Genomic DNA, 20,026 nt, shown 5'->3' with positions numbered 1-20,026 from the left:
TTTCTGGCAACTCAACCATGCAGCTCATTTGGTCAAGTATCGAGGTATTGAAACAACCACACCGTCTTTTTCCAGAGCAGCCTGTATTTTTCAGAGGTTACCTGTGGGTTTGTCTTTGTATCCCGAACAATTCTTCTGGCAGTTTTGGCTGAAATCGTTCTTGCACTACCTGACCTTGGCTTGGTATCAAGAGATCCCCACATTTTCCACTTCTTAATAAGTGATTGAACAGTATTGATTGGCATTTGCAAGGCTTTGGATATCATTTTATATCCTTTTCCATCTTTATAAAGTTCCATTACCTTGTTACACAGGTCTTTTGACAGTTATTTTCTGCTCCCCATGGCTCAGTATCTAGACTGCTCAGTACATCCACGTGAGAGCTAACAAACTCATTGACAATTTATAAGCAGACACTAATTGCAATTTAAAAAGCCACAGGTGTGGGAAATTCACCTTTAATGGCCAATTTCACCTGTGTGTGTCACCTTGTGTGTCTGTAACAAGGCCAAACATTCAAGGCTATTTAAACTTCTGATCAGGGCCATTTGGGTGATTTCTGTTATCATTATGATTTAAAAAGGAGCCAAACAACTATGTGATAATAAATGCCTTCAGATGATCACTATCCTTGTATAAAATAAAAATGTTTGCATGATCAGTCATATTTTCAAAATCATTGCCAAAATTTCACAATTTATGCCAGGGTATGCAAACTTATGAGCACAACTGTAAATCCCACAGTGATACAGGGGAATATAAACAGAGGTGCATGAGACACATACAGGGGAGGGTCTAGTTTGAGATTGGCTGTTAAATTTGCAGATTGAGCCTATGGCTATCAAGCTGCCACTTTCTGGTTATATTCTAATAGGCAAAGAACACCACATCTGAAGCAGGAGTCCACCGACATTTGGGCGGACATTTGGGGGAAAGAAATTAGTGCTGGCCTGACTTTGAATCTTCACGCACAATGCACAGCATGTTAACTGTCTTGAAATGGCAAAGAAAGTTGCATAAGTACTATACAGAAATTATTTGGTTACAGTTGCACAGGCAAAAAAACGCCACATTTTACTATTTTTCTAAATCTACCATATAAAGTTTTTTCCTGAGTACTGCCTCTGCTAATTATTTGCCATGCAAATCGACATAACTGTGTTTAAAGTTTAACACGTTTTCCACAGAATTTGTGTATGGGAACAATTTAAATCAAGTCCAATGAGCAGAAGCTTGAGCACAGTCCTGCTTACACATTAAATTCCCTTGGAACAATTTAAGCCAAGTCCAATGAGCAGAAGCTTGAGCACAGTCCTGCTTACACATTAAATTCCCTTTCAATAATTTAATAAGAGCGGTGTTCCAAAAAGGTCTGGACCTTTCCCAGTGCCATGTTGCTGTTTTGCTGAAGTTAATCAGGCTATTCATTTTACTGGTTTTCAGCATCATGAACTGCAGGAAGAGGGATCAGGAAAAATGTCACGGTATCGTATAGTTAGGAGGAAGGAAGCAGATGCATAATCCAACAAGGTTCTTTACTGAAAACCAGATGCACACAAAAACTGAACAATACAGTCTAAAACTATGTAACAGTATATTTAGAATTTTGGGCAGTAATGAGATACCGACGGCAACAAGTTACAGGAAAAACCTGAATAAATGAGTGGAGGAGCATAACAAATGCTGATGCTTCCATATAGGTGTAATACATGATACAATTAAACAATTAACAGCCAATCATGCTCTGTAAATGTTTAAAATGCTGAGCAGGGCCAGTTGACCTGGATTTTGGATCAAGATGGCAAGAGGAAAGGATCTAAATGTTAGACAGCGTTCTCCAACATCATCAAAACACCAAATTGAGGAATACATTTTAGAATAATTGTGTTTCATCCCTGTAGTGATTCATCCCTGTATCTGTATATCATGTTAAATACTTTTTTCCTTTAATTGTAATAAAAAACACGTTTAAGGAGTACAAGACTCTAGGTGATGCTAACTACTTGTTTCTAGGAGTTAACTATTGGGTTTCTACTGTGCTGTTTGTGGAATTTAGACCAAATTCCACAAATACAATAAACATCAGAACACTAAATAAATGTCTTCAGATAAGACTAAAAATGTATTCAATGATTAAGGTTTCTAGTATTGGTGATTGAAGAGGTGGCTCGTATTACCACAACTGTTGCCCAAGACGTTGCAGACAGTTGTTTTCTGCACATGGTCCAACTTTTTGAATCAGAACCATGTCTTAACATTAGAGGAATCTTGTGTTATAATTATTTTGATGGGAAACGTTGCAGTCCTGTTCCACATACACTGCCCTCATTGTTTACATAAAAACAGAAAAGGAAACCACAATGTGTGTTTTCATTAGCCTATTATAGTATAGTAGCCCTACATTATTACACAACGTAGCATTTTATAGTGATGTAAAAATGCATGCTTTAGCCTAATGCAGCAAATACGTTCTGGGCAAATCCATATTGTGGCATATATGTCTATCGCTGTACTGTTAATACTATCCATAGCAGCACCCCTACAGTTCCCTAATTATATTGGAACCAATAGTTTTTTTTAGATATCAACATGGTATACAATGAGGAAGTCATATTTATTTGTTGTTTGAATATTCTTTGCATGCAGTGATTGCGTATAGTGTGACCATAGCAGCACCAGACACTGGGTATCTTCCTTGATGACACTGTACTACTACTGTAAACCACAGCTTATACACAGATTTTCTTTTTTTTATGAAAAAATCATCTTTTACAATAGTCCCACCTCTAAATTGGGCACCACAAATGAAGATGCAGTTGATATGAAGATACAGTGAATAACGTATGAATGCAACACCTTCCCCCTCTGATCTTCTCTTCAGACTATCTATGTAGCGAGAAATGCAAAGGACAACCTAGTCAGCTACTACCACTTTGACAAAATGACTCTAATCCAACCTGAGCCCGGACCATGGGACAGCTACATCCGCAAGTTCATGAATGGAGAATGTAAGTGATGTAACACAACTATCTGCGAAAATAAGCGAAGAAACCAAATGATTAACCCAGAACTCCCAATTCAATTATGTGTTTTTTGTATTAATTACATTTTCACTATTGAATCTAATGTAACATTTTACACTTTAAAAGAATCACGGTATTTAAACAGTGTACTCTACTCTTCCACAGTGGCATGGGGTTCATGGTATCACCATGTGAAGGCTTACTGGAATGAACGAGAAAAGAAGAATATACTCTATCTATTCTATGAAGACATGAAAGAGGTAGCAGGAAAGTTGATATTTTTTACGTATTTGGACATAGATATCTGAGCTAGATTCTAACCACATTCTTTACATAATGGTAACACAATTTCACAATGTAAATAACATTTACCAAAACAACATTTCATAGTGCAGACAAAGTAAGTAGCCTACATCCCACCTTTATCATAACATAACATTGCTATAATTAGAATCAGGTGCACCAAAACAGGTGCAAAGAAAGTAATTACAGAGTAAATTAGGAAGGATTTGAAACTTGGACTGGTCTGGTCTTAACCATAGGTTGTGTGGAAACACATCATGCCAAGATCAAAATACTAATACAAGGCCCTCAGGAGAAGGATTATTGATGTCTGTAAGTCAGAGGTTTCAAAGACATTTTCATGCAATTCGTAGCAAATCATTCTACCGTTGGACAGATCATCTACAAATGGAATACAATCCAGACCACTGGATGAGCTAACCAAAATAATCATATTCAGTCCAAGAGCGGACCAAAAGATTACCAAGACAAGATTTTTCAGACCAAATATTTAAATAAAAAAAAGACCAAAACTATTGCAATAACGTGATTTGGGCAGATGAGTTAAAGGTAGAGTTGTTTGGCTGCAATGCCAAATGCAGTTTGGCAAAAACTAAACACTGCCTTTGAACTGAATAACCTCATACCAACCGTAAAGCATTGAGGGGATGGCATTATGGTTTGGGGCTGCTTTGCTTACTCAGAGCCTGGCCAATTTGCCATCATTGAGTCAATAATGAATTCCCTATTGCAACAGAAAATGATTAATTTGAATGTGAAGCTATCGGACAAAAAGTGAAAGTAAATGTAACACATTAAATAAGCGTATTGACCAATCAACACTTGAATTTTAACTATTGTGACGTATTGTGATGTAATAAAGCTGGGACATTTGTCGTTACAGGAAAGGCTGCGTACTTCGGTTGTTGGCTAGAAGGAAGGGAGAAAACCTAGTCCTTTCCTCAAGCAAAACTACTGTTCAAAAGTTTGGGGTCACTTAGAAATGTCCTTGTTTTCGAAAGAAAAGCCATTTTTTTGCCCATTAAAATAACATGATTTTACTTTAGAAATCCAGTGTAGATATTGTTAATGTTGTAAATAACTATTACAGCTGGGAATATCTACATAGGCGTACAGAGGCCCATTATCAGCAACAATTACTCCTGTGTTCCAGTGGCACGTTGTGTTTGCTAATCCAAGTTAATCATTTTAAAAAGTTAATTGATCATTACAAAGCCCTTTTGCAATTACAACCCTGTTTCCAAAAAAGTTGAGACGCTCAGTAAAATGTAAATAAAAACAGAATGCAATGATACAAAATAGTACAAAGACAACATATCAAATGTTGAAACTGAGACATTTTAAAGTTAATGTGTTAGAAGCAGGAAAAATGGGCAAGCCTAAGGATCTGAGTAACTTTGACAAGGGCCAAATTGTGATGGCTAGACGACTGGGTCAGAGAATCTCTAAAACTGCAACCCTTGTGGGGTGTTCCTGATCTGCAGTGGACAGTACCTATAAAATGGTCCCCAGAACCATTGCCGAAAGCGCCTACCATGGGCACATGAGCATCAGAATTGGACCACGGAGCAATGGAAGAAAGTGGTCTGGTCTGATGAATCATGTTTCCTTTTACATCATGTGGATGGCTGGGTGCGTGTGCGTAGCTTACCTGGAGAACACATGGCACCAGGATGCACCTTGGGAAGGAGGCAAGCCGGCGGAGGCAGTGTGATGCTTTGGACAATGTTCTGCTGGGAAACCTTTGGTCCTGCCATTCATGTGGATGTTACTTTGACACGTACCACCTACCTAAGCATTGTTGTAGACCATGTGCACCCTTTCATAGCAACAGTATTCCCTGAATGTTTTGGCCTCTTTCAGCAGGAAAATGCGGCCTGCCAAAAAGCAAAAAGTGTTCAGGAATGGTTTGAGGAACACAACAACGAGTTCAAGGTGTTGACTTGGCCTCCAAATTCCCCTGATCTCAATCCAATCAAGTATCTGTGGGAAATGCTGGACAAACAGTTCTGATCCATGGAGGCCCCACCTCAAAACTTACAGGACTTAAAGGATCTGCTGTGAACGTCTTGGTGCTAGATAATAATCATGCTGTCTTGGTACCACTGCACACCTTCAGAGGTCTAATGGAGTCCATGCCTAGATGTTCAGGGCTGTTTTGGTGGCAAAAAGGGGACCTACACAATATAAGACAGGTGGTCATAATGTTATGGCTGATCAGTGTATATGCTGATCAGCCATAACAAAAAAAGACAGAATTTTGTGTAATGCTAAAAAACTAAACCTGGTGGAATATCACACAACTAATTACGTAAAATTGCAAAAATTTTGGGGATCTCATCTACATAATATAATAAAAAGATTCAGAGAATCCAGAGAAATCTCTGTATGCAAGGGACATGGGTGAAAACCAATATTGGATGGTCGTGATCTATGGGCCCTCAAGCGGCACATTAAAAACAGATGAAATAATTTTTTATATAACTCTGTTTCCAAAAATGTTGTGACGCTGTGTATAATGCAAATAAAAACAGAATACAATGATATCCAAATCATGTATCCGTATATTTAATAAAAAATAGTACAAAGACAAGATATCAAATGTTGAAACGGTGAAATGTTATTGTTTTTCGAAAAATAGATACCTATTTTAAATTTTATGCCAGCAACACGTTTCAAAAAAGTTGGGACAGAGGCATGTTTACCACTGTAACTGAAGTCGGCCAAGAAGATTGAATGTCTCTTATGGACTGAGTGAGTGACCGACTGACTAACAACCCCTTGTTAAATAGCGTAGTGGTTAGAGACATGGACCTGCAACCAATAGGTTCCGCATTCAAATCTTGTCACAGCAAATTATGCATTAGGATTTGTTCTGGATAGACAAAAACTTAGCTGGCTATAACCTTCAGCAGCTGCGTTATAGTAAGCCTAAAATAAATCAGTTTAGCCTATATTGCCACTATTTCTGGTGGATTTACGAAGTACACATCCGTGCATGCTTTTTGGGTCAGGATAGACAAAAACTTTGCTGGCTACAACCTTCAGTAGCTACGTTATACGAAGCCTAAAATAAAACAATTTAGCCTATATTGACACAGTTTCTGGTGTATTTTCAATGTACGCATCTGTGCATGATTTTGGGGGCAATATAGGCTAGATCAAAACTCCTTGAGCAGTAAAAGAGTAGGTGTTTCCACGATACTCTCATCTTTTCACTTGAAGAAGTCAGTTATCATCACCTATATTGATAGTTATTGTATCAATGTCATTCACGAATGAAAGAAAAACTAACGTTTTTGTGCCATGAAATAGCTTTGGCTGTGTAAAGTTCATTTTCAGTCTCGCTAGCAATTGCTCAATTCTTATGATTACTTTAAGTAGTAATAAGTTAGATACTAGTAAGCCTATTACTGGCTAATAAGCTGTTAAAACGGACAGTGGCAGAAGACATACATTTCATAGATGCAATGTTTGGTGGAGGTAAACCTAATAAGAAACGTTAATAAGTTAATGGTGGTGATGTCTAGTGAAATATTCAAACTTGGTGTGATGTTAATGCGTGACAAAATGATCTAATGTCGAGATGCTATACCGGCACTGGGCAAACATATAGCAGACATAACCACATAACCACTCATGTGGGAGACCTGGGTTTGAATCCCGTGAGGGCAACAACATTTATCACTTTAAATTGCAATGCAGCTGAACTAGGCTTGCCTGGTTCCTTCTCTATTTTTTTTAACAATACTTTGTAAGCATTTGGTAACTAAGGAGAACAATTGCTGTAGTTTTGAAAGTGAAATGTATTCCCATTATTGCTTGATTTAGGACTTCAGCTGCTCAACAATTTGGGGTCTCCTTTGCCGTATTTTTGATGGCCCGCGTAAGCGGTCTTAGTGAGTGTGTGAGTGGCTAAAACTTTGATAGCTACAAGCTTAAGTAGCTAAATTAATTGCCCCCATTTATCATGAGCTGAACACAAATATCTAAGACTTTCTCTATGTACACCAAAGGTATTTCTCTCAAACATTGTTCACAAATCTGTCTTAATCTGTGTAAGTGAGCACTTCTCCTTTGCCGAGATAATCCATCCAGCTCACTGGTGTGGCATATCAAGATGCTGATTAAACAGCCTGATTATTGCACAGATGTGCCTTAGGCTGGCCACAATAAAAGGCCACTCTAAAATGTGCAGTTCCATCACACAGCACAATGCCACAGATGTCGCAAGTTTTGAGGGAGCATGCAATTGACATGCTGACTGCAGGAATGTCCACCAGAGCTGTTGCCCGTGATTTTAATGTTAATTTCTCTACCATAAGCTGTCTCCAAAGGTGTTTCAGAGAATTTGGCAGTACATCCAACCAGCCTCACAACCGCAGATCACGTGTAAGCACACAAGCCCAGGACCTCCACATCTTGCAACTTCACCTCCAAGATCGTCTGAGACCTGCCACCCGGACAGCTGCTGCAACAATCGGTTTGCATAACCAAAGAATTTCTGCACAAACCTGACTGCAGTTCGTCGTCATAACCGACTTGAATGAATCCCGGTTTTCAGTGTACAGAGCAGATGGCAGACAGCATGTATGGCGTTGTGTGGGTGAGCGGTTTGCTGATGTCAACGTTGTGGATCGAGTGGTACATGTTGGCGGTGGGGTTATGGTATAGGCAGGCGTGTGTTATGGACAAAGAACACAAGTGCATTTTATTGATGGCATTTTGAATGCACAGAGATACCATTACAAGATCCTTAGGCCCATTGTTGTGACATTCATCCACGACCATCACCTCATGTAGCAGCATGATAATGCACAGCCCCATGTTGCAAGGATCTGTACACAATTCCTGGAAGCTGAAAACATCCCAGTTTTTGCATGGCCAGCATTCTCACCAGACATGTCACCCATTCAGCATGTTTGGGATGCTCTAGATCGGCGTATAGAACAGCATGTTCCAGGTCCTGCCAATATCCAGCAACTTCGCACAGCCATTGAAGAGGAGTGGAGCAACATTCCACAGGCCACAATCAACAACCTGATCAACTCTATGTGAAGGAGATGTGTTGCTCTGCGTGAGGCAAATGGTGGTCACACCAGTTACTGACCAGTTTTCGGACCCCCCTGGACCCCCCCAATACAGTGAAACTGCACATTTTAGAGTGGCCTTTTATTGTGGCCAGCCTAAGGCACACCTGCCATAATCATGCATCTTGATATGACCCCTGTGAGGTGGATGGATTATCTCGGCAAAGGAGAAGTGCTCACTAACACTGGTTTAGACAGATTTGTGTACAATATTTGAGAGAAATAGGCCTTTTGTGTACATAGAGAAAGTCTTAGATCTTTGAATTCAGCTCATGATAAATGGGGGCAAAAACAAAAGTGTTGCATTTATAATTTTGTTCAGTGTAGTAAACCTAAAGTAAAACTGTTTACGGTTATATTGCAATGGATGAACTGCACCGACAAGGACCATTTCGGAGTCATTGTTATCATTATAGGTACTGTATAGCTACTAGCTAGCCATCTACAGTAAGCTCTTTCTAATGTAACGCGTTGAATGTATTTTGCAATCCTGTTATACAGTATCTGTTCTTGGTTTAGATGTTAATAGATAATGTAGGGCACTCGTTTCGTTTTTTGCTGGCTACAAGCTTCAGTAGCTACATTATAGTAAGCCTAAAGTAAAACTGTTTTCGGTTATATTGCGATGGACAAACTGCACCGTCAAAGACCATTTCGTTTTACATAGTGTAGTTCACATACAATAGTGTAGTGGTTGGCTATTCAACCGTCAGTGTTTTCTAAAAAAACGACCCAGCAATGGAATGATTGGAGTCATTGTTTCAATTCTAAGTACTGCATAGCTATTAGCTAGCCATCTACAGTAATCTCTTTCAAATTTAACACGTTGAATGTAGTATTGCGATACTCTTACACCTGTAGTTGGTTTGGATATTAATAGGTAATGTAGGGAACTAGTCTCGACAACCGTGGAGTTTCGACTAATTGGTTTGATTATGCAGACAGTGAACAGACACCACATCTCTACACATAATGTGCAACAAGACCCGCTGTTTAAATAGTGGTTAAAGACAGTCTTTCACAAAGTACACTGCGGATCGAATCAAGCCAGAGCAACAACATTCATTCTTTCTAATCGCAGGCCAGCCGAACTTGGCTTGCTTGGTTTCTTGTCTGTCTCATTATGTGCCAAATGTTTTCAATGGGTGAGAGGTCTGGATTGCAGGCAGCCCAGACTATTTTACTACAGTGCCATTCTGTTGTAATATGTGCAGAATGTGGTTTGACATTGTCTTGCTGAAGTAAGCATGGCCTTCCATGAAAAAGATGTCACCTGGATGGCAGCATTTGTTGCTATAAAACCTGTATATATTTTTCAGCATTAATGATGCCTTCACAGATGTGCAAGTCACTCGTGGATGCTGGCTTTTGAACTGTGTGCTGATAACAAGCCAAATGGCCCTAATCCTCTTTAGTCCAGAGGACGCAGCGTCCATGATTCCCCAAAATAATTTCCAATTTTAATTAGTCAAACCACAGGACAGTTTTCCACTTCACCTCAGTCCATCTTAAATGAGTTTGGGCTCAGAGAAGGCAGCTGCGTTTCTGGATCTTGTTTATACAGTGGGGAGAACAAATATTTGATACACTGCCGATTTTGCAGGTTTTCCCACTTACAAAGCATGCAGCAGTCTGTAATTTTTATCATAGGTACTCTTCAACTGTGAGTGACGGAATCTAAAACAAAAATCCAGAAAATCACATTGTATGATTTCTAAGTAATTAATTAGCATTTTATTGCATGACATAAGTATTTGATATATCAGAAAAGCAGAACATAATATTAGGTACAGAAACCTTTGTTTGCAATTACAGAGATCATACATTTTCTGTAGTTCTTCACCAGGTTTGCACACACTGCAGCAGAGATTTTGGCCCACTCCTTTATACAGACCTTCTCCAGATCCTTCAGGTTTCGGGGCTGTCGCTGGGCAATACAGACTTTCAGCTCCCTCCAAAGATTTTCTATTGGGTTCAGGTCTGGAGACTGGCTAGGCCACTCCAGGACCTTGAGATACTTCTTACAGAGCCACTCCTTCGTTGCCCTGGCTGTTTGTTTCAGGTCGTTGTGATGCTGGAAGACCCAGCCATGACCCATCTTCAATGCTCTTACTGAGGGAAGGAGGTTGTTGGCCAAGAAATCCCGCGATACAGGGCCCCATCCATCCTCCCCTCAATACGGTGCAGTCGTCCTGTCCCCTTTGCAGAAAAAGCATCCCCAAAGAATGATGTTTTCACATCCATGCTTCACAGTTGGGATGGTGTTCTTGGGGTTATACTCATCCTTCTTCTTCCTCCAAACACGACGAGAGTTTAGACCAAAAAGCTCATCAGACCACATGACTTTCTCCCATTCCTCTTCTGGATCATCCAGATGGTCATTGGCAAACTTCAGATGGGCCTGGACATGCGCTGGCTTGAGCAGGGGGACCTGCGTTACTAATGGTTTTCTTTGAGACTGTGGTCCCAGCTCTCTTCAGGTCATTGACAAGGTCCTGCCGTGTAGTTCTGGGCTGATCCCTCACCTTCCTCATGATCATTGATGCCCCACGAGGTGAGCCCCAGACCGAGGGAGATTGACCATCATCTTGAACTTCTTCCATTTTCTAATAATTGCGCCAACAGTTGTTGCCTTCTCACCAAGCTGCTTGCCTATGGTCCTGTAGCCAATCCCAGCCTTGTGCAAGTCTACAATTTTATCCCTGATGTCCTTACACAGCTATCTGGTCTTTGCCATTGTGGAGAGGTTGGAATCTGTTTGATTGAGTGTGTGGACAGGTGTCTTTTATACAGGCTTCTTAAAGAAAAACTAACAGGTCTGCGAGAGACAGAATTCTTACTGCTTGGTAGGTGATCAAATACTTATGTCATGCAATAAAATGCTAATTAATTAATTAATTAATAAATCATACAATGTGATTTTTTGGATGTTTGTTTTAGATTCTGTCTCTCACAGTTGAAGTGTACCTATGATAAAAAATGACAGACCTCTACATGCTTTGTAAGTAGGAAAACCTGCAGAATTGGCAGTGTATCAAATACTCTCCCCACTGTGTATGGGTTCTTCTTTGCATGGTAGAGTTTTAACTTGTATTTGTGGATGCAGCAACGTACTGTGTTCACAGACAACTGTTATCAGAAATGTTCCTGAGGGCCCAATGTTCACGGCCATCCTCCCTTGCATACATTTTCTGATCAAATGTACCATAGATGATGAGATCCCCAAACACTTTGAGAAACTTCATTCTTAAATTGTTGCACTATTTGCCCACGCAGTCTTTCACAAAATGGTGAACCCCTCCCTATCGTTTTTAGATTAGATTCAACTTTATTGTCATTGAACAGTACAAGTACAGTACATGAAATGCAGTTTGCATCTAACCAGAAGTGCAATTAGAGGAGTGCAGAAGAAGTAGTAAGTATATGTATATACAGGTGCTGGTCATATAATTAGAATATCATCAAAAAGTTGATTAGTTTCAGTAATTCCATTCAAAAAGTGAAACTTGTATAATGTACACATTCATTCCACACAGACTGATATATTTCAAGTGTTTATTTCTTTAAATTTTGATGATTATAACTGACAACTAATGAAAAACCCAAATTCAGTATCTCAGAAAAGGTTCAATATTGAAGACACCTGGTGCCACACTCTAATCAGCTAATTAACTCAAAACACCTGCAAAGGCCTTTAAATGGTCTCTCAGTGTAGTTCTGTAGGCCAGGGATTCCCAAAGTGTGGTACGCGCACCCCCAGGTTACGCGAGCTGCCACCAGGCAGAGGAAAAATGTAATGGCGGTCTGTTTTTTTAAGTAGGATTTTCCCATACAATAAAAAAACATGAACAGTAAACATTTCCATAATCGCTTTTATTTTAAATAAAAAACTATAATTTATCTGTTTTATTTTTAGAAACGTAGAAGAAGACAGCTGCTGTCTTCTTCTACGCACTGCTTTTCTTTTATGCACTGCAGCCGCTACTATAAGCGTGCCGACTCGTTTCATTCATTCATTCATTCCATATACATATAATAAATATGCTTAACTGGCTGAAATCAGGGAAACTGTCAAGTGGGACGTCTAAATATAAAGTTGTTAGTCACGAAAGAGGAGAGGAAACAAGAGAGAGTGAGGATTTGGAGGCAACAGGGACAGAGAAAATAGAGAAAGAAAATGAGCGGGAGTCAGAAGTTGCGCCGGAGGAAACCGAAGAGGAGAGAAGGAGATGGCAAAAAAAAGGTGATGAGGGTGAACACCAGACAGGGAAAAAAAGAAGGAAATATGATGACTATTATCTGGGTCTGGGCTTCACTTGGATCGGCGATACAGATTGCCCAAAGCCTCAGTGCGTGTTGTGCAGTGAAGTTCTAGCAAACAGCTGTCTGAAGCCGTCTTATCTCCGTCGTCACCTGCACACGAAAAATGGCAATTTAATTCAATGTATTGTACTGTCTGTCGTTCTAATTTCCATAACCGTTGTGTTATGATGATGATGATGCTAGCTCCACGGTCATTAAATAGGCCTAGCCTGCTATTGCTGCAATGTTTCTTTTACGCAGCTGAAAATAACCGTGCTTTCTGAGCCAGTCTGTCACTTGTCCACTTAAAAGTGTAAGCTTGTGCGTAGCTTTGTTGCATTATATTGAAACTTTGTTGATGTTGTTATTGTCATGCGTGTTCTGGTTATTTGCGCATGATTAAACATCAGTCTTTATATGGCGATAAAACAAAGCTTTGTTGCATATTTTTTTTTTGAAGTGGGGATTAGGGGTGCGCCAACCCGGTTGGGACATAGAAGGGGGTGCGCAGGAAAAAAAGTTTGGGAACCGCTGCTGTAGGCTACACAATAATGGGGAAGACTGCTGACTTGACAGCTGTCCAAAAGACGACCATTGACACCTTGCACAAGGAGGGCAAGACACAAAAGGTCATTGCTAAAGAGGAGAGGATTGTGAAACAAAACCCATTCAAAAACGTGGGGGAGATTCACAAAGAGTGGACTGCAGCTGGAGTCAGTGCTTCAAGAACCACCACGCACAGACGTATGCAAGTCATGAGTTTCAGCTGTCGCATTCCTTGTGTCAAGCCACTCTTGAACAAGACACAGCGTCAGAAGCGTCTCGCCTGGGCTAAAGACAAAAAGGACTGGACTGCTGCTGAGTGGTCCAAAGTTCTGTTCTCTGATACATTTTGCATTTCCTTTGGAAATCAAGGTCCCAGAGTCTGGAGGAAGAGAGGAGAGGCACAGAATCCACATTGCTTGAAGTCCAGTGTAAAGTTTCTAGTCAGTGATGGTTTAGGGTGCCATGTCATCTGCTGGTGCTGGTCCACTGTGTTTTCTGAGGTCCAAGGTCAACGCAGCCGTCAACCAGGAAGTTTTAGAGCACTTCATGCTTTTTGCTGCTGACCAACTTTATGGAGATGCAGATTTCATTTTCCAACAGGACTTGGCACCTGCACACAGTGCCAAAGCTACCAGTACCTGGTTTAAGGACCATGGTATCCCTGTTCTTAATTGGCCAGCAAACTTGCCTGACCTTAATCCTATAGAAAATCTATGGGGTATTGTGAAGAGGAAGATGCGATACGCCAGACCCAACAATGCTGAAGAGCTGAAGGCCACTATCAGAGCAACCTGGGCTCTCATAACACCTGAGCAGTGCCACAGACTGATCGACTCCATGCTACGCCGCATTGCTGCAGTAATTCAGGCAAAAGGAGCCCCAACTAAGTATTGAGTGCTGTACATGCTCATACTTTTCATGTTCATACTTTTCAGTTGGACAACATTTCTAAAAATCATTTTTTGTATTGGTCTTTAGTAATATTCTAATTTTCATTTAGGGATTTTCATTAGTTGTCAGTCATAATCATCACAATTAAAAGAAATAAACATTTGAAATATTTCAGTCTGTGTGCAATGAATGAATATAATAGTTTCACTTTTTGAATGGATTTACTGACATAAATCAACTTTTAGATGATATTCTAATTATATGACCAGCACCTGTACAAGTAAAATGTATAGGTGTGCAATTAATGCAAATGCATTACATATATCAATTCTAAATGTGCAGTGGAAAATTCCCAAATCTACAGAAAATGTACAGGTATTAAGTGTAATGTATGTACAAGTGAGATAAATAGTTGTGTTCTGAAATTGCAATCGAGGCAAATTGAAGGAGTAGGGTAGCATGTGCAACTGAAATGCAGGGATAGCAGCAGTGACGTTCCCGAGGTAGACGTGTGTATGTAACAATTGAAAAAAAATATATATGTTTGACACTTCACAATAGCCGAGTCAGTCGCCAGATCTCAACTTAATTTGCCCTTTAACCAACTTCATTAAGTACACACATTTATTGTAAGGTGTTAAATAGTGAAAGTCAGCAGTATGGCATTGTATCGAATCGTATCGCAGCAACATTACAGGAAATTCCAATGACTCGTGGCCCAATGTATCTATACGGTATCGTATTGCTGTCATGCCTACGATTTTCTCCCCTACTCAGTATAAGGCAGTAATTTAAAGCATGTACAGAATGCACTGTATAACCCCCTTATCTTTAAGTTATTGTATCGTGAAAGACACTGATACAATAACTATCAATATAAGTGACGATAACTGACTTTCTTCTCAAGTGAAAAGATGCGAGAATCGTGGAAACCCCTTCTCTTTAACTGTCCAAGGGGTTTTGATGAAGCCTATATTAACCCCAAAAGCATGCATAGATCCGTACTTTGAAAATCCACCAGAAACAGTGTCAATATAACCGTAAACTGTTAAAGTTTAGGCTTACTATAATGTAGCTACTGAATGTTGGAGCTAGCAAAATCTGTCTATTCTAACCCAAAAAGCATGCATGGATGCGTACGAAAATCCACTAGAAAGAGTCGCAATACTTTATTACTGCAAACAGTTATCTTTTGGCTTACTATAACATAGCTACTTAATATTGTAGCCAGCTAAGTTTGTGTCTATTCTAACCAAAAAAGCATGCACAGATAGGTACTTCGAAAATCCACCAGAAACAGTCGCAATATAACCGTAAAGTGTTTTATTTTAGGCTTACTATAATGCAGATACTGAAGGTTATAGCCAGCAACATTTTTTTTCCATCAGGAACAAATCCTAATGCCTACTTTGTCTGGACTGTGAGGAGATTCAAACGTGGGACCTATAGTTTGCAGGTCCGCTTCTCTAACCACTACGCTATTTAACAAGGGATAGTCAGTCAGTCAGTGAGACACATTCACTCTTCTTGGCCAGCTCCGCTTTTACGGGGTCCGGCAAAAAATAGACGAGAGATAAACTTAGAATTGCGGTGGCCGGTTTCCCCATTATTTTTGATGCTTCTCTGGCTTCATACAGAGATATAATTAAAAACATTGATGCATAGAATTTTTCAGAGATCATTGGGATCATGAGTGAATGATACATGCAAAACGTAAAACGAAGTAAATTGCGATTTGAACGTTGACAAATCATTGACTTGGCCTTGTCAAGTCAACATTTTTAGTAGTGGAGTCACGCACATACTAAATACTTTTAATTAATGTTTGCAGAGACAGATGTTTCCCCTATACTGGTTGACTGGTGGTTCCGACTAGAGGTAGTCGGGATCACCTCTATGCACGGCTTGGGCTCTGGAACCACACTCCTTGAGAGAGTGATCAACAAAAGAAAAACACCCAAGCATGTGTAAAATATTTTTGGCAAATATTGTAAGTCGAAATTTGTCATTTGCAACCATATTTCCTAATTAGATAATGCCCATTAAAATTTATGGATATTAATATACAGTGGATATAAAAAGTCTACACAAAAAGATTTGGCAGCAACAATAAGACTTCTGTTTTTCGTTTGACACAAAAAAGGCAATTTATTATTTTGGTCGGTAAAAAATATGCTTGGCTGGTGGATTTCTTGCTGGACCCCATAAGTGGAGGTGGCCAAGAACAGCGAATATCTCTTGCTAAGTGAGTGACTGATTGACTACCCATTGTTAAATGGCGTAGTGGTTAGAGATGTCAACTGTCATGTAGTTGACTAGGGTTCAATCCTTGCCACGAACCAAACAAGGTAGGCATTAGGATTTGTTCAGGATAGGCTGAAACTTGCTATTGCTAGCTTCAATAGCAACATTACAGTAAGCCCAAAGTAAAACTTTTTACAGCTATATTGCAATGGATGAACATCACCGACAAAGACCATTTCTGAGTCATTGTTTTCATAATAGGTACTCTATAGCTATTACCTAGCCATCTAAAGTAATCTCTTTCTTATTTAAGGTTTTGAATATAGTGTTGCAATCTTTTTATACATGTTGGTTAGTAAAACTGTTTATGGTTATATTGTGATGGACAAACTGTACCTACAAGGACCATTTGAATTTACATAGTGTAGTTCAAATAGCATAGTGGTTGGCTATTCAACTGTCTCTGTTTTCTACAGAAACAATTCAGCCATGGAGTGATTGGAGTCATTGTTTTCATTACAGGTACTGTATAGCAATTAGCTAGTCATCTACAGTAATCTCTTTCTAATTTAACGCATTGAATGTAGTGTTGCGATCCTGTTACCTGTTATTGGTTTGGATGATAAAAGGTCATGTAGGGAACACAGTCATTTTCAGACTCTGGTTACACCTATCTAGTAGTTTGTGTGAGTTGGATATGTTTTTTTTTTCTGCTCTCCCCTCTATTTGTACTTGCTATTCTATCTATAAAGAATAACTTTGTCTGAAAATATATCTAAGAAAATAAAGAAAAATAAAGGATTTGGCAGAATCAATGGTTCCTTGATTCAGGGGTTCACATGGTTCCTTGATCTGTGGCAAAATATCCAGATCCTATGGCAAAGCTGCCCCCAAAACATCGTACTTCCACGCTATCCAAAGGGGGACACATGATGCATATCCTGAAAAACAGCACTTGGGAGTTTTTCCAAGCCACTGTGCATCAGCACTTGTTGTTGCTTGCTCTTTGGTGTTTCTGGGCCGTGTATCTACGAACAAGTTGTAACTCTGTGTAGTGTTGTACACATTGGTCAAGCTGTCAAATGTACTCCAACTGAGAACCAAAGAGGACCAACAAGAGCACATAAGCTGATGCAGCTATCATTACCACACTTGGTGACAAAAACAACTATATAGTCAATTTCAATCCCAATTTGTAACACAATGTGAAATGTCGGTGGTGAATACTTATTATAGGCACAATAAACACACCAGTGGAGGCTTGTGATGGGTGGATGGCTGACATTTGTATTCTGTCCCAGACATTACATTCAGCAGTCTTCATATTACGTAATTATGTGTCTTCTTATAGAATCCTCGCCGAGAAGTGGAGCGCATCATGCACTACCTGGATTTGTCTCTCTGTGATGATGTCATCAGTCGCATTGTGGAGCTGACCTCCTTTAATAGCATGAAGGAGGACCCGATGGCTAACTACACATTAATGCCCACAGCAATTTTTGACCAGTCCATTTCCCCCTTCATGAGAAAAGGTGTGCTCATAGATGTAGATAGACATTGCATTGATGTAACTCTCTCATTATCACTGCCATTTCATTCAAGTGGCAGATTTTTCTTGATAACCTGGATGGAATTATTTGATACTACCTTAACCCATAGGAGGTCCAAGCTGTTAACTACCTGAACATTGTGAATGTCCTTCATGGTGCTTCCAGATCAAAATCAAAGTTTTGTTCTTGGAGTCCTCACAAACGTCTCTATGGGTCCACTTTCGTCAATCTCCTAAAACTGCATTGGTAGCATATTTGAATTTGGCAAAAGTTTGCCTTCTGGAGTGGACTAACATAGCAATCATTAGTATATAACAAAAGTGTTAGAATGATTCCATCCCATAGCTGTATTTAAACCTGTGGAATTATTTTAGATACCTATTGAAAAAGGAGGGTTTCAGAGGTTTCATGAAAATAGGCAGGGACTCAGTTGTCCTAACTAAAATGGGAACCTGGTTACACCATTTGGGTTCAAGGACAAAAGACAGGGCTGCATAGGAGCTGCCCTGCCATAGGGATGGGACAGCCAAGAGACCAGAGGTACACCAGAAGAGATGTAGGGGTGAGAATTGCCTGAAGTTCGGGAGGGGATGTTCCTTTTGCTGATTTGTTGGCAAGTACCATTGTTTTGTGTGGATATCAGCTTTAACTGGAAGCCAGTGGTGGAAGCAGATAAGCAGGGTGACGGAAGAACTTTGGAAGTTTGGACACCACAAGGGCTACAGCATTCTAGATGAGGTGCATAGGTTTGGTGGCACATGCAGGGAGGTCTACCAACAGTGACTGGCTGTAGTCTAGACATTAGCAAGCACTGTCATTTTGACCAGTAATATGAGTGATGAGCCATCATCAGGAAACATGCCTATCAAGGTTTTATGGTGGCCGTGTTGTAGCATGCGCAAGGGAACAGCCTGTTCCCTCTTATTCCAAATATGGTCTATTGGGTTGAGGCCTGGTGACTGGCTATTAAATATATTGATTATTTTGGAAAATAGACAATTTAAGTACATTTTGGTACATTTAAAATTATATTATGGTTTAGTGTACATTGCCTGTTTCAGTATATTAGTTGATTCATTATTTGATCATCTTTCAGTATATTGACTATTTCAGTAGTTTGTACATGACATTTTTCACTGGGAATTAGTGTATTGGCTATCTCACTATATTTTTGTACTCAATTATTGTATTTAATCAAGTTTCATTAAATCAAGTTTCATTAAAGTTCCAGTATGTATGAATGCCAATTGCTTTTGTTTTCTTTCAGGTGTAGTGGGTGATTGGACCAATTATTTCTCCCCTGCCCAGAATCAACTGTTTGATGAAGACTACAAAAGACAAATGAAAGATGTAGACATTCCTTTCCGGACCAAAATCTAGCAATACTATGGATGACCAAAGAAAATGGAAACATCACAATTTACCTCAAACGCAGAACATGTATTTGAATGGCTGTCCACTTATGTACTGTTCAAACAAAAAAACAACACATTGGTACAAACCCGATTCCAGAAATGTTGGGACACTGTACAAATTGTGAGTAAAAAAGGAATGGAATCATTTACAAATCTCAAACTTATATTTAATTCACAATAGAATATAGATAACATATCGAATGTTGAAAGTGAGACATTTTGTAATGTCATGCCAAATATTGGCTCATTTTGGATTTCATGAGAGCTACACATTCCAAAAAAGTTGGGACAGGTAGCAATAAGAGGCCGGAAAAGTTAAATGTACAGATAAGGAACAGCTGAAGGACCAATTTGCAACTTATTATGTCAATTGGCAACATGATTGGGTATAAAAAGACCCTCTCAGAGTGGCAGTGTCTCTCAGAAGTCAAGATGGGCAGAGGATCACCAATTTCCCCAATGCTGTGGCGAAAAATAGTGGAGCAATATCAGAAAGGAGTTTCTCAGAGAAAAATTGCAAAGAGTTTGAAGTTATCATCATCTACAGTGCATAAAATCATCCAAAGATTCAGAGAATCTGAAACAATCTCTGTGCGTAAGGGTCAAGGCCGGAAAACCATACTGGATGCCCGTGATCTTCGGGCCCACAGACGGCACTGCAT

The 20,026-nt window shown here is 39.6% G+C and overlaps 1 protein-coding gene across 1 annotated transcript in view; it reads left to right on the top strand.

The window, feature by feature from the left end:
- LOC105024381 (sulfotransferase family cytosolic 1B member 1) overlaps positions 1 to 19,448 on the top strand; it is a 37,424-nt gene extending 17,976 nt beyond the window's left edge. Inside the window, exons 4-7 of the mRNA XM_010894308.3 lie at positions 2,882 to 3,008; positions 3,189 to 3,283; positions 17,751 to 17,931; positions 19,217 to 19,448. Of these exons, the coding sequence (XP_010892610.1) occupies positions 2,882 to 3,008; positions 3,189 to 3,283; positions 17,751 to 17,931; positions 19,217 to 19,329 (516 nt within the window). The 3' untranslated portion in view covers positions 19,330 to 19,448. The remainder of the gene's footprint in view (positions 1 to 2,881; positions 3,009 to 3,188; positions 3,284 to 17,750; positions 17,932 to 19,216) is intronic.
- The last annotated feature ends 578 nt before the right edge of the window (positions 19,449 to 20,026 follow it).

Source organism: Esox lucius, chromosome 5 (assembly GCF_011004845.1).
Source record: "Esox lucius isolate fEsoLuc1 chromosome 5, fEsoLuc1.pri, whole genome shotgun sequence".
Lineage (NCBI taxonomy): Eukaryota > Metazoa > Chordata > Actinopteri > Esociformes > Esocidae > Esox > Esox lucius.
This window is presented reverse-complemented; position numbering and strand designations above follow the sequence as displayed.